The 16,825-nt window shown below is 34.2% G+C and overlaps 1 protein-coding gene across 1 annotated transcript in view; it reads left to right on the top strand.

The window, feature by feature from the left end:
- Window positions 1-16,348, top strand: part of LOC106460533 — a 104,684-nt gene extending 88,336 nt beyond the window's left edge. The window contains exon 9 of the mRNA XM_013920250.2: window positions 16,160-16,348. Within this exon, the coding sequence (XP_013775704.1) occupies window positions 16,160-16,254 (95 nt within the window). The 3' untranslated portion in view covers window positions 16,255-16,348. The remainder of the gene's footprint in view (window positions 1-16,159) is intronic.
- Window positions 16,349-16,825: the final 477 nt, after the last annotated feature.

Genomic DNA, 16,825 nt, shown 5'->3' with positions numbered 1-16,825 from the left:
AATATTTAAAAAAAATCCTAAATATCGATTTTTGTGTGTCACGTGCCATGTTGAATGCAGCATTGGTTCAAATTAAATGTTTATGTTGTCCAAATACAACATCGATAGTTTCTTATGAATTAGATACTCAAATTACTGATATTGACAAGCTAGAGTATAAGATAAGAACCTCCTATCTTTTTTATTTTCTGAGATATTAATATATTTATTGAATCAACAAGATGGCCCCGCCCACCACTTGCATTTTTGAAAATACTTGCTTATGTATACCTACTTCACATGTATATAACCAATCAAAAGCTCAGAATGTCCCCTAGTGGTTTTCTTAGGTTTGTGCAGAAAACTTTCTTCCCATGCTAGATTCCAAGTGGTAAAGTAAGACATCAGTAAGCTCGAAAAAATCTTATTTTTTAGACCCAAATACAGCATAGTTACTAAGTTTGATAATTTATAGTGGAGTTCTGTGGTATTGATATAGTAATTTATGATTTTCTGTTATTTAAAAATGCATATATAAAACCTAAAAAAATTGTGTTTTACATCCTTCACATGCAAAATTTGATAAGGCTCAGCTACTTATGGCAAGCAGCAAATGAGTACAAAGATCATAATTAGAATAGATATTGTTTTCTATACTTCTTATTTACTGTTCTATGTTGTAAGAAAAATAACTGAAATTTAAGAATTTATTTGTAAATAGTAGTAATGTATATACATATGTATAACTGAAATGTGACTGTATTTTACAAAATACTGATCCACTAGGACAAAATTAAGACAGGTCACTTTGTAAAGGCCAGTTTTATATAGTTAAGTCTTTTCTGTTAAAATATAAATATGTGGTATAAAAAATTTATAAATTAGTTCTGCTTCATTTTTAGGTATTTTCTCAGTCATATTAATTTAGAAAAACTGTCTGTGTTTGACAAATACACTGTTAGCAATTTCATAAAAAACTGAACAATGAATGTTGCATACGACATAATTTCATTAATGATCATATAACTTTCTAATGCATTTTTTACTGTATTCACAACTCATCAGTGTTAAAGGCTATGTTTAGTGGAATACTGATACAAATTAATGTTAGATTTTGTGATTTATAAACAGTTACTAATTTCAAATTATATTAACTACCAAGCATGTTTTATGCAACAAAAAACACTGAAGGTTTTCTTTAAATAAGTTAAAGCTCACTCAGTCCAAAATTATTAAATTTGTATAAACTGGACAACCTTTATACAAATGTGGGAATTCAGTAAATTTATCTTATCAAATCAAAAACTTGTGTACTTGAGATAATATTTTTGCTGTGATACCTTTGATATAGGTTAAAGAACCACTGAAAAACTAAAGCCTGATATTATATAATTCACTAAAGTTACTGCATGCTAATATTTAGTCTAAATTTTATATTGCATGACAGAAAATACTGTTACGAGAGAAATGTCTTTTGTATTTTAATTTTGTTGAACTTTTTTTTTGTCATTACCTATCATGTTTATAATACCCTGACATCATTTGGTAATTTTAATGTATTGGATAATGTGTGTATACAACTTTATTTCCTTAAACACACAATTCCTTAGCATGTATGCCACTTGATATTTGCATTTATCTCATCTCATCCTCCTCTAGTGAGTTTTATCACAGAATATTTATTACCTGCAGAAGGTATTAATTTTTTGTGGATCCTTCATCTGTGATTATAGGAATGTTTACACTTTTCAGCCAGACATTAATTAACAGCAGGAACCATTAACTACTGAAGCTAAAAAAATATTTTAATAGACTGACAATATCCTTCACCCATGTATAGAGCTGGATGATTTAATCAAAATTATTATATATGATTATTACTGTTTTTGATTATCCCAACAATTAATTAATTTAAATTCTGACTCCCCTTAGTCAGTGGCATCTCCATTATACTAGACTGTGCAGTTTGAAATGGGCTGCAAGCCTGCCATTGAGATATCTGCTCTGAGTCCATGCTCACATGTGGCAGAAGTAAAATAGGTCACTCCCCCAGTGCTTAAAGAGGCAGCTAAAAAAAGTCTTTGATCATTTCTTGAGGTATTTCAGGCAATTCATTGACTGGAATCAATGGTCTCAAGAAAGCAAATGCAATGCCTGTTTCTAAGGTTGTATGATCCAGCCATTTAGTATTTTACTGAGTTACAACTTGGAAACTGGGATGTAATCAAAGCTGGGCATGCTGATAGTTCAACATGGTGTTTATGGCTTGCCAAAAGGTTCCATCTGAGAAGTTGTGTACCTTCACAGATGGTCTGTATTATTTGCATAGTAAAGCATTCTCCGCAATATCATTGGCAGATCGTATGGACATCCTAGTCCACAATTTCATCAAAGGATAGCTGAATGAGGAGTGAGATCATGAGACATCACCTGGCTTACGAAATATTCATACCTAGATGTAAGCATTACCTACGGCATTGAGGTTTAAGATGATAACCTCACAAGTCATAGAAAAAAGAGGAAACCAAAAGCAGCAGCTGTTGTGGTGCTTCCAAGTATGATACTACAAGAACAGGGCCACAGTTGATACTTCAAGGTGTTTTAGCACAGACAAACTGGTTTCCAGTGAATAAGCAGAGCTACCCTGTCCCTCTTCTGGTGTTTACACTGCAGCAAATGTAGCCAGAGAATCCACCAAGATGTCACTTCAGAAAGGAGAATCCAATCATTTTCTGTGGTTTCCAAAAATGTTTCCAACCATATTACCCTATATCTTGCTGTGCTTCAAGATAGACTAATCTATCCATCCTGACTAACTACACAGCAAGTGCAGGAGGGCCAGCAGTAGACTGTTACTCAAGCTCCAGAAAACTAAGGAGGTTTAAGTTGTATATAGCCACAAGGTAGATACTGAAGTGACCAATGCTACCTGTAACACTAGTGTTACTTCAACCACATACATCTGAAAACAATACTCTGCTACCAACTCATTTGACACCACTAGTTGAGGATTTCAGGAACAGTCTAGACTCAGTATAGTGCCAGTCTTAGTAGCTAGATGGCTAATTATACCTATATATCTGTTGGACCAGATGGCCAAATGGGGAGAACTACAATCACTTGCCACCACAAAGAAACAGATGATGCAAGTCCTATGAAACAACTGCTGCATGGGCTTTTTTGGAGCCCTGGGGATATAGCCAGTACAGAGAAAAAGCAGATGTTAACAGAGAGATTCATACAACCTTCTAAGAGTGCATGGTCTTTTCCAGTGATGATTGTCAGGAAAAAGGATGGTAATAGTGTTGATTTCGACCAAGTAACCACTATCACGTGCTTTGAGAATTTTCATTACTGTGAGCTTATGTCTGGATATGTTTGAATTGTCCAGTGGTTCATCACTCCACTGACAAGTTCAACTGGATGACAAGAGCAGTCAAAACTGCTTTTAGTTCACAAGATACCTTGTTTAAGTTCGTATTCATACCATTTGGCCTGTGTTATACACTCACCACTTTTGAGAGGTAATAGAACTTACATTTAAAGGGCCACAATGGGAGAGGTATCTGGTATATGTGGATGATATCCTGTTATTTGGCCAAATGCATGAGTCTACTATTAGAAACTTGTCCATGGTTTTTCAGTGTATCAGAACAACAGTATTAAAGTTGAAACCCAGGAAGTGTGAAGTAAAAATGTTAGGTCATATTGTGAGTAAAAAATAGGCATCTCACTTGACCCTGCAAAATTGCTGTGGTTTCAGACTGGCACAAACTATGACAATATGAGTAGTTTGAAGTTCTGATACAGTCTTATCTCTAGTCACACAAAGCTATCTCGATCTTCTTCTGCCCTCTAAATATTGTTAAAAAATTTTTGTGTCATTTCTGAACATGTAAATATCATGGGACTACTTTCCACCAATAACATTGCACCATCTATATTGACATAGCTAGCTCCCTCTACTATTCCTACTTATTCCTCACTTTCTCAATTGGCACATTATTGTTTACACGGGTATTTTTTCACATGTGGCCACCATTTACGAATGTGCTTCTTTGCCATTTCAATTTTTTTTTAAACAATATTTTTCATTGTGTTTGCATTTATTTTTTGTTGACAAATTATAAGAGATCTTAGTATGAATTTGAGATCAAGGTATCGATTACGGAAATTTCCGTTACACTCGAAAATGCTACCTGTATGACTTTCCAGGGATCAAGTCCGACTTTATCTGCAGAGGAGGTACAGGTTTTAATTCACAGGGAGTTAGATACATATGTCATAAACAATCTGGATTATTTTTCCGGCACCTTTTTATTTACACTTCTTCGGTAGTTTTCAACTTCCACCAGTTGCCGTGCTGCCATGTCATTCACTTTGATGGAGATTTGTTCTTATCCTCCTTTCTTCTTATTGCTTCTAGTTCTCCCAAGAGATCTGTGGTAAGTTTTTCAACATGTACACTTCACACCTGGTTGATATACCCATGGTAGGTGTGAATCAGGTGCCCTTTGTGTGTCTTTGCCCTTACTTACACATGGGAGAATCAAGTATTTCATGTCATCAGTGCTCAGACTTTGGCAAATTAAATATGTCTTTCATCATCTAAGTTACTTTTGATGAATTGTAAGTTAGATATTGTTTATTACTTTGTTTTTTAGGGAAATTTAATCGATTTGCACGTTCCTTGATATTATGTACTTTATAGAGAAGACAAGTTTCATGAGTTTGTTAGATCGTTATTGATAAGTACTTTAGGCACGTTTAGATAATTTGTATGTTACATATCATTACTACTAGTAACACATAATTCATTGTTCTATCTGAATAATTCTTGTTTTGTCATGGTTAATTGTGCCTTATCCTAATTTTCATCAATGTAGAACATAATTATGTGTTCTTTGTCATCTAGGTTAACTTAGATTAATGTTAAATTAGATATTGATTATTAATGTGTTTTCTGGGTAATTTTATTGGTTTGCACATTTGTTATTATTACATACTTTCTGGACTAGATAAATTTAGATGGTTTGTTCATTTGATACAAGTACTTTGTTTACTAGGTATGCATAGATAGTTTAGACATTACATGTCATTTCTACTTGTAGTATATAATTCATTGTTCTATCTGAATCATTTTTCTTTTGTAATTGGTAACTATGTGCCTTATCATCCTAATTTTCATCAGTGCGGAATTAATTTTTTTGCTTTGTTACACTGCTGAAAATGGGATCCCATTCTGTGGCAGGGGTTGCCTGGTCAGGTATGCTTTACCTCAAATCTACACTATAATGCTCATTGTAGAGATGGGATATTCCACAAGACTACTGGTGGCTTACCCAGTGATATATATATGTTTCTAGGTATCAGTAAGTTTCACTCAAACCCTGCTGGCTGTTTGATTGAATAAATTGGGGGTCAGCCTTCTTTTCAAAATAGGGAATCGTGGACAGCCATTGCACTTTCTCTGGTGTGATGTTCCTCTGGACTCCCCACTGCATTTACCCTCCACCCTCATCTCTTCTAGTGGACCACAGTAGTCCATACCAGTTCCCAGTCACTGGGATGGTGGACCATGGAGGCTTCCTTCTAAGTTAGTTTAGAAATTTACTTCACCATTCATACTCATGACTATCCACTCAATAAGAAGAGGGCAAAGCTGGCTTCCCTCCTTCCATTTCTCCTGGATGCTTTTTCCCAGTGGGCAGCTGTTAAAAGAGAAATAAAAAGTAGGTTGGAGTAGGTCCAGCCTATACATGGTATCCTCCTTGTAATACCAGGTTTGGGTTGACACTGTACTGTTTCTATGGTTGTGTGCACTAGAGGTCCCTTCTTTCATTAATTCTGATTGCATGGGGTTCTTTCCATGCTCCTACAGTTGAGTTTGAGGGACTTCATCTGCCTCGTAATTTGTGCTACAGGACATACGTACACTGTTCCTATGGTTGAGTCAATGTTCCAAGTTCTCCTTGTAATTCTGGATACAGGATGTCTTCCCTGCATTTACGCTTGAGTGATTTATGATTTCTGCTCATAATACTGGTTAAAAATACTGTCCTTTCTTATGGTTGAGTTGAGGCAACACCACGGTTTGGTTTGTTTTACTTCTACCTCCTACAGTTCATCTGGTTGCTTGATGTAGGACACTCTTTACGTATGGTTAGGGTTGCTGAGTCTATATAACATGGTTCACCTAACCACTATGTTTATGCTTCAATATGTTACAGAATATCTTTTTTTGATCCCTAACCTCCTAATGCCAAGGACAAGCTATGACTCATCTATCCGGTTTAGGTTGTATATGTACTTACATATTTCTGTTTATATTTTACTATGGATTGCATCTTTCAGAATGAATTGCATTTGAGCACATCCTCCTAATGCCAAGAACGAGTTATGGAACCCCTTCTATCCATTTGAGGTTGTGTATATACATCTAATTCTGTTTATGTTTTACTATATATTGTACCTCTCAGAATGAATTGCATTTGTGCACATCCTCCTAGTGCCAAGGATGTGTTATGGAGACTCATCTGTCCAGTTGAAATTGTGTATCTACATAGCTTTTTATATTTTATTATGGGTTGCACCTCTCAGAGTGAATTGCATTTGTGTACATCCTCCTAATGCCAAGGATGAGTTATGGAAACTCATCTGTCCAGTTGAAGTTGTGTATGTACATAGCTCTTTATATTTCATTATGGATTGCACCTCTCAGACTGAATTGCATTTGTGTGCATCCTTTTTTCTGCCCATATTAGATTCTTTTCCTACTTCAAGGGCAAAGAGCATACCTGTTTCAGAAGTAGGACGGTACCCCACAAGTGTGCTTGGTTTCCATCTTGGAGTACACCTGTTCATTCTAGGTGGTTGCTTTCTCCTTGATTTTTATGTTATGTACCTTAACTGGCCCCTCCAACTTTGCAATCTGGGATTCTAGCTTTTTGTGAGAAGAGATAAGACTGTATTGGAAGTTAGCATTTTTCTTACACTGAAAGTGTATTTCCAATAGGTACTTACCTTACCTTCTCTCACACACTTCCAACTTTTCCTCCCCAGAGCCATTGTTCTTTTAGAGCTTGCCAATTCTCAAAACTGAGGATTGACCGGGAATAGCAGAGGGAGCTAGCTGCACCAATATAGGTAAGTACCTATCTGAAATACATTTTCAATATAAGAAATATTTTAACTTTTCTTTGGCTTGCATCATTTTATCAATGTTTCTTGGCCAATTTTTCCAAGCCTGCCACACTAGTGTCCACTCTCACTGAAGCTGATGTGCATTTCAGGTGGACGAGTGCATGCATTCCTGTCCTTGGAGCATGCTTTGGCAGGATTGTGAGTTTCCTTTGGATATGATGTCAGTAAATGTGGAATCAGAGCAGTGCTGTCACAGTTGCAGGATGGGATTGAATGAGTGCTAGCATATGTGAGCCAAATGCCCACTGCTCCTGAATGCAGATACTGCATGATTAAGAACTGCTTGCAGTTAGTGTTTGTGGAGCACTACTGACACAACTGTACAGCAGGAAGTTCACCCTTACCTTTGGAGTGTGTTGCACACTGATGAAGAGGCTCATGAATTTTAAAAATATGAGAGAGATGACCTCATGGTAGAACACATTGTTGCAGGAGTATGACATAGTCGTTTGGCACAATCAAGGAAATGCAGATGACCTATCTTGTTACATAGTAAAAACCATGTCCATTCATTGGATGTCCTGATTTGGAATGCTGTGTTAAGATAAAAGCTATTTTAGCTGTCATGATCTAGAACCATATAGTATACAATTTCACTTGTAACAGGATTCCAAAGTTCACCCTGTAAGATCTCCAGGAAGAGCAGTCAAGAGATCCAGAACTAGCATGCAGTCTGTGGCAGTTGTATGATTAGTTGCACAGTGGCCTGTTAAACCTGTGCTGTAGTTAGCGCTCTCCCAACCCTTTTGGTAGCAAATTTTGTACTGTCTACATAATAAAAGAACCTGGAGGTCATCAAAATGTTACTCAGACTAATGCAAACATCTAATAATGATTCTACAACCTGGGTTTGAATCAGGATATTCAGCACTGATGACAGCATTGCATCATATGTGCATTGCAGAGGAAAACTGTCTTTAACCCTACTGCCATGGGTATCCTTTACTGCATAAAGGTTTTTGTGTCTTACATTCAAATTTTATTAAACTACTTTTTTTTTTATGTTATACTAATTAGTATAGCATAAAATCTTAGCTAATAATCCCTATCCTCTATTTTATCCACCACCCCTCCAGTAACTACGAAATTAAACATATATTACTCTCTATAAAATTGTCATTGCTCAGACAAACGATAATTTTTATAGCCTTCAATTTTGTTTGGTAACAGAACTATCAAATAGAAAATCAGAACCTTCCTGCCATGCCCTTTCTTTCAGGATTTGGTAATTGTTCTCTCTTGTGTTTAATTCAATATTATGTATAACCAACAGAAAGCCAAGTTTTTCATCTATCAAATGAAGTATCATATTATGTTGTGTTTCGAACATTCTGAACAGATAATCATCAATTTCACTTGTTATACAATTTTAGTTCCCACGGGAATCACAACAGCTAACTTGTTGCATAGTTATAAAGTCAGAAAAATTGTGATTGTTAGAGGACATTGTCTGGTTTTTGTATGTTATTATTCTATGTTCTTTGGTGTATTATTTAATTAGATAAAAATTATTTGATGCACTACTACCATTAGTATAAAAAAAAAGTAGGGTTAAGGGTCATTGATAGTCAACAGAAAAAAAAAATATTCAGGTAAGTACTTTATTTCTTGTTTTTTCATGTTTATACTTTATTTATTATTTTAAAAATAATTAAAATGTAAAAATAAGGATTGCTTTAGGTTAGTTAAGGTTAGATTAGGTAAAATAAATAATAATAATATAATAAAAATATTTCATGAGGCATACATACGAGCAGCTCATGGGTAATATAATTCGATAGTGTAATGTGAGCTGCACATTCCTCAAGTTATTTACAACTTATAATGGTGTGAATAGTAGTTAGACACAGTTCAAAGGACAATAAAACTGAATTATAAATAGATATATATAATGTTACAAGTTTAAAGCTACTTAGGATAAATGGATGTAGTTTCACACTACATTTGAAGTCATTCTAGAAAGAAAAAGAAGGTAATTTAGATTTATTTAATTTTTTTTTTTTGGTGGTTATGAGGTCAGTCAAATTGACCAATCTTTTATAGAGTTAAGATAGAGAATATGATAGATGAAATATAAAGTTTACTGAAAAAATCACCTAAAGTATATTTAAGAGATTGTACAGGTTACACAAATAAATTTGAGATTTTTAGATGAAGAAAAGTATTTTTAAACTAAACATGAAAATTACTTTGCACACGGACTATTCAAAACAAATACTCCATGTATTCAAGGACAAATCTATTTTCAGTTTAGTAAAAATTACTTATTTAAAAAATTTAATTTTTATATGTGAAAGACTAATAATGTTTACTGAAAGATACACACACTACATTAACAGTTAGTAGTATCAAATCTATAAAGAATTTGAATGAGTACAAAGAGGTCACGTGGTTGATCAGATTGATGGAGCCCATGTTGAAAGAGTTGATAAGGCAAACTTCAGCTAAGAATCATGGGTTCTCCTCTTAATAGAATAGCACTAGATGTTGCCAGTCTCTGGTAACTGATATGTGCTAGCCATTATCATGTACATCTGTTTGTGGGCCAAATCTTGTTCATTGGTTGACAATTTAGCAAAGTCTGTTGCTGATATTTTGGTAGAGCAGTGGATAGCATGTTTTGAAGCCCGTGAAGAGATTCTCATATATCAGTGAGTTAATTTCAACAGCCAATTATTCTCTGAGTTGTGCACACTGTTCATTGTGATGATGACATGCACTTCACTTGATCACCCCCAGTCAGATGGTTTGACAGAATTGGTGATATAAACTGTCAAGCAGATGCTTGCAGTTCTAGTCATCCCATTTTTGATGAATACTTGCCATACATTATAATAACATACTACACAACAGAACTGAGATTAACTAGTTGTTTGCCTAACATGTTCATGTTTAGGCAGGTAACAACACTTCCTGTAGATATTATGCATGTTTCATCTCCAAACTGTGAGATATTAAAATGTCGACAAGTATATGGGGTGGATACAAACAATACTGACAGATACAGATGAATTTGCATACCAGGAACTAGGAAAGGCAGCTGTACGGCAGAAGAGGTAAGATATGTTATGGCTAAATAGTCAAGGAGAGGACCTTTCAGCATGGAAACTGGATCTGTCAGTGGTGCATGCCTGCAACACTAAACTAGCTTAGGCTTGGTTAGACTGATACTCAGACAGGTTGATCTTTTTGATGTATGATATCCAGCATTGACAGGACATGCGCAAGTTTGTCCAACAAGTGAATAACCTTTGACCAGGTTATTGATGAATCTCAAGTGCACTGGTTAAACCAAAAATTGGAGTTCCAGGTTAATGAGTTTGAGGAAGGTCAGCATCTCAGCTCGGCTGATAAGGAGGAGGAAATGAAAGTGATTATCTAGATATACTTGATGTGCCAGATGAATAAATGCTTGAATGAATCACTTATTACAGGGAAGTAGCAGTCCTTAATTTCCAAGCTGCTGAGTGGTGTTTACCTTCTGTGAATTTCACCCAACTTTCCCAATTATGGTAGTTTTTTGGTCAAAAAATCCAATGACTGAAACAGTTCTAAGTCCCTTACTTTCTGAGATGTTGTGTGCTGCTCTTGATTTCCTCAGCAAGGACAATCATTTTGTTCAAAGATCATTCACTATTCCTTGCTTTTCTGAGCCGTCAAGGTGATGCTTCATGATGTAATGTATACACTACATTATGTGATTTTTCACTTGATTATCACAGCTAGGATGTTGTTTGGTAGAGAAAACAACAGAGTAAAGGGTGTTACAACTTTTGTTTTTCAAGCGATCGAGTAGTTTGGTAAAAAAAAATGCAGGGATGGTATTTTTTGACTACTACTTGATAACCCCAAGCTGTTGTTCATAGAGAAACCAGCAACTGAAAGGGTGTTTATCACCCTTGCTTTTTTGAGTGACTGGGCAAATTTCTATTACAAATTGGTACTTCAATTTTCAAAAAAATCCTGTTCCATTATCATAGTAGCAGCAGTTCTCCTGAACAGACCATAAGGTTCTATAAAGAAGATACTGTACTGTGCTCTTAACAGTGTATGACTCCTCCATGTGCAGTTAGGAAGATGTGGAGTTCACAAGTGCAGAAAATGAACTTAGTGACTGAATTTCAATAAAATAGGTCTTGTTTCATTGAGGTTACCAATGTTTGCTTTGCTCTAATGCCAACTAACATGAGTGAATTGCCTTGTGTCCTGACAGACCATGGTTGGCAACCACTCTGAACAGTAAATGTCCTTTTACTGTGGACAGTTGTATTTAGCCATAGTTCATTTGAAAGTCTGTTGGTGTACAAGGTAGTGATAAAACACATATATAAATTTAGGCTGAATAGTTTAATTCATCTGAATACTGCCAGGAATTATTTATTTAAAAAAAACCTGTAAAACACTGTTGAGTTTCACCACTTTCAAATAGTTGCACATACTAGACTGTGACCACCAACAAGTAGTTCATATAGGTTAAGGTGCTAACAGTGAATATGGGATGTGTGGAATTTAGAAAAGTATGTATATGTTTGTGTTTCTGAAATGAATGGGTCACTGAAAACACAACCAAATAACAACCTTTGAATGCGAATAGAATTTGATTCAGGGTAACAAGACTTCAAGTTCTGAAATTGAATGCGATTACTGGCCTGCCAGGCATCAATTGAAGAAAGAGCATGCATATTGGTTTTATTAACCCTTTTGCAATGGTCTCCTGCAATTTTCAGAAACCTGACTGGGGAATGATATGTATGCAACAAAACATACGGTGACCCTGAGATTTCTTAATCTATTCTCAAAAAAGGTAACATTTTATTAAAAATGATAAGTATTTTGTACACAAAGAATGACATTATTTTAATTAAGTCTCTCTACTAAAAATATGTTATCTATTTATTGTAGTTATTTGCACAGACTCTGAAAGTTCGAGTGTAAGGTGATTTTCATTTTAAGTATAAGGATACTTTTCCTCACCTTATAGTTTTCAAGTATTATTTGCATAACCTCTAGAACCTCCTAAATGAATATCAAAAGTTTTTTAATGTAAATGTTTATTTTTCATTTTCTCAACTATATCACAAACTGTAGATATTATCATCAACATACAGGACTATGAAATATTTGAAATTAAGAAACAGAAAAATATACATACGTTTTAATTTTTCATAGAATATCTGGAAAGATCTTCTTTTGGTGATATTTGTAATTTCAGGTCTTTTCCTCTTCACATATACTTAATTATTAATGTTTTGTTTCATTTTCATGTCCCTTACAGCTTATTATTCATCTTGACATAAGTCAGTGATGCCCTTGGGGCATATTACAGTATTTTTGGGAGAGATGCGCAAGCCTTCAGCAAAATTATCTTACACTCGTGCAAGAACTTTGAAAACTCAAAAAGTTTTAAAACCTTTCAGTTATGCATTTTAAAACATAAATAATACATAATAAACTAAAATATAAAAGTAAAACCTAGATGCAATTTAACTGTCTCTCTAACTATAACATATTTATGTAAGAAACACTCATGGACAAATCACTCAACAACAATACTGACAGTTACATCTACCTGATGATTTCAACTGAGTGCAAATTTCAAAATAACTATTGTTGGATTATAGTGTAAAGTGAGCTCTTTCTAATGACTAATGTGTGTCAAGTAACTGCATGTGACTTGTAAAGCTCAAGGCATAGTATAGAAGGTGAGCACGGCACCTGTCGGGTTGGCAAAACTTATTTCTAGTTTTAACAGAACTCAGCCAAAGATCTTTGAAATATAAGTGTCAGTAGGTCAAGTAAATGTAATTATTGTCTAGATGTATATCTACAGGACTGGGGTTATCTGATTCAAGATAGTGTGTGTAAAAGTTCAGATTTTTCATAGCTTGTGAGTTACGTGACAACAAAACTTAGGTTTAAGTATTTTCTTAAGGTTTTTTTTTTCATACAAAGGAATTAAAATTTAGATAACATAAAACTTCAAATTATAACATACATTACATTGAAATAACTTGATAGTAAAATGTAATTAAATTTTGAATGTAACTCAGTGACTTGCATAGAAAGGGATTTAAAGGGGTACTCGTTCATAAAGGGTTAATATAGGAATGATAATGATGTCAATTTTGACATTGAAACATTCAGCAAGTAGTGGATTGTATGGAAAAGATATTAGTGTAACAAATAGGTGACTGTGCGATTGACAACCAATAGCATTTCAATTGGATTGATTATAATGTGTGTGAGGTGAAAGTATCTGTGGAAAGTAAAATTCATAAACAATATCAATAAATAAATTTAAACTTGGTGTACTCAATGGCTTATTTGATTATGTAAATATTTTTGATCTCACAGACTGAAATATTTCGAAAGCACAGTTTTCTGAGTATATTTTTCAGTACAAGGCTAGTTATAATGTATGAAAATGAAAACTGCATATAACACTAGAAACAGAAAGTAACATCCTCATGTGGAATGTAGCTGTTCTCTGATCTGAACTTGTAGCTGAAGAAAGTTGCAAAGGAAATGAGATGAAGGTGTTAATGATCATGGTCAGAAGAATTGGTCAGCATCCAAATGGTATTCAATCTAAATTGATCACTAGTGTGGTTATCTACTTAGCAGTCTTGCCCCACAATATCTTTCCTACTGGACTTAGGGCCTGTTTCTATAATAACCAGATAGTAGTGTTGGGAATGTGATGGGGTTGCAGGATAGCTGCAGATAGTCATCACAGTTATGATGATCTTGGATATTACAGTTAAGGTTTAGGTCAAGTTCAAATTCTGAGAATGCCTGTAGGTAGTAGGGATCATGTTCTACAGGCTAGATAAGAGTGAACACACATAAGCCTGCAAACATCGAGCTTGCCAACATTATTTTTGGTGTTTTTGCACTTTGATCTTGAAGAGGCTTTTAGGATGAATTAATTTGGTAACCAAAATGATTTTAACCCACTTTCTTAACTTTGCTATTTAAGTCAATTTTGAACCAATGTAGCTGTCTTTGTTTTCAACCTTCCAGTTGGAGTTACCAGTATTCTTTGTGTTGCAGAAAAACTATCCCTATCACTAATGAACAATAGAAGTAAATAATGGTGGGTCACTTCTTTTTAACGTTTTAGATGTTGTGGAGCTTCCAGCACACTTCAGTTTGGCCTTGATTTCATGTTGTTAGAGTGCATGGATTAAGATGCATTGGTTAATGTTCCACCTGACATGCAGACTATGATTGTAAGGTTAGCCTTTTAAACTCCAGAGCATCAGAAAAGACTACCCACTAAATCACCATTAATAGTCCAACATGGGAGTCTGGATTGTGGGTTCAGATAAGTCCATGACTTCCAGTGTGTCAGCTATACAGCCAGTTCATCTTGTAGTGTATAATCATAATCAAAGAAATCCAGATCCAAGGACAGGACAACAGAGCACTTGGAGAAAAACTATAACTTGTTTCAGGAAGACCTTCCTGCAAATTGGCCATGTTAAGAAATCAATCAAGAAGGTAGGTCACTCCAAAGATCCAGCTCCTTCTCCTACCAGCTGCAATGACAACTTCTATAGTCAACACCTGGGAGTCACCATTGACATTATCATTTGCAGTCTGTGTCATGGCTTCAGAAGCAAGAATAGAGAAGGTAGAGCTCCCCACAAGGTCCCTGACTAGGGAGAAAGAGCAGCTCTCGCTCTAGTAGATAGTGTTAAATGCCACTGCCAAGAACAGGTGGCTAGGAGAATGAAGACCTTGGCATTTTATAACTGCAATGAAGACCACCTGCTGAAATGCAGAGAGCCACCAATGCAACTATTAGAGGAAATGTTAATTTCTGTGAGGTTCAGGTGCAAACTCAGAAGGCTCTTGCAAGACCCAGAGAGATAATGTGCAAAACCACCACAGCACACACCAGAAATCCATGACTGTGTTGGAGAATGTGCTGTTGGGGCTTTTTTAAGTGAATAACTTTGGTTTCCCATCTAAATTGTTGATAAATTCTGTCAATTTGTATAAATGTAATTTTATAGTTAAGTTTTCTTTTAAGTTATATTTGTATAGTGTATGTATGTGTTTATTCATGTTTGATATTCACATTATAATTAAGAGGCTGGGAAAATTTTGTATAAAAAAGTATGCCAATTTTTTTTCCAGTGCTTCAACATAAAAATGAACAACAAGAAACTATTGCTGAATGTAGTCAGCATTATCTTGGTTAAAATATTATATGTAATATTTTTCTTTCATAATGTGTTTTTCTTGCAAAATTTAAGTTTTGTTTTTAGATTTTAGTGATACCAAAGCGTGTGTTTTTCTTCATGCATGATTTCACACACATACTTGCAACTTTTACATGTTTTAGATCTTAAAATTATGTATTTATATATGGAAAGATGCTTTTTACATTAGAGCATTATACACCATCGATAGTAAAAGTAGTCAGGACACAGCATTCTATATTCAGTAACCATTAACATAAAGTATAATACAAAATAATGCTGGAAAATATTGTGCGCTGATTTAGGCAGAATAAATTTAAGTGTGATATCTTGCTATCCATAAGTAATGGTTAAAATATTTTTTCTATGAATTGTAACTCTTTTGTTGTTCATTCTTTAATTAGATTATACATTCTCTTCTTTATGTAATGTATCTCAAGAAAAAAATATCCATCATTTTGTTTTTATCTCTAGCTTTCATTGTGATACATGAGAAAAGTACCTTAAGTATTTCATACCCAAAAATCAGTATTAGTTGTCATACTCTAAACTTTCTTTGTAGCTTTTAGTGTTTATTAATACTTTTAAGTTATAAATGTATTGCTACTGATTTATTATACAGTGTACATAAGAAATTATTTCCTTATGAATTAAATGTTAAACTTTATTATATAAAAAAAAATGTTATTTGCACAGAAATTTTAACAGCAGTTTAACGAAATTAGTATTTTTTCTTCATTTTTATTTGCTCTATCATGTTTTATCAGTGTCAGCTTTGGCCTACACATCATTTCATGAACTTAAAGTTGACAGCAGGAAGGAACAGCCAAAAGAAACGAAACTTATTGAAGAAGTGTCTTGATTTTAGTAGATTTTTTCCTCTGCATTATATCTATTTTGTACGAAATTTATAAATAATAAATTCATATACTGTTGTGTAACTTTAAATGTGTAAATCTTTCTGATGTCATCTTGTATAAATATTCAAACATTTTTGTCATCCAAGTAAACATGAAACTACAGTTAATTATTTGTACGTTATTGCATAGTTTTTCTACATCATTATACACAGTTTTCTTGTTTGTAATAAAATGTATTGGGTTAGTTTAAAAATTAATGAACATTATTTCAGGCATTTAAAAGATGTAACAGTACAAACAGTTTGAGCTAATTTGTACATAGCATTTTTTTAAAACTATATTTCACAAAGGTTGATGATTATAATAGTTTTACAAAAAAAATTGCTGATGCAATACTTGATAATGCAGTTAAAACAATTATTACTATACACACCTGTAGTTATTTAAAGACTGTGTAAAACTGGTTAAAAGGTATATAACTTGTAATGATTCTAGTAGAAAGAATTTAGTACTTGAGATGTCAAAATCTTTAGTTTTTAATATTTGTATAAAGAATACTTCACACTGATTGAA

This window comes from Limulus polyphemus, unplaced genomic scaffold (genome assembly GCF_000517525.1).
Source record: "Limulus polyphemus unplaced genomic scaffold, Limulus_polyphemus-2.1.2 Scaffold789, whole genome shotgun sequence".
Taxonomy (NCBI): Eukaryota; Metazoa; Arthropoda; class Merostomata; order Xiphosura; family Limulidae; genus Limulus; species Limulus polyphemus.
This window is presented reverse-complemented; position numbering and strand designations above follow the sequence as displayed.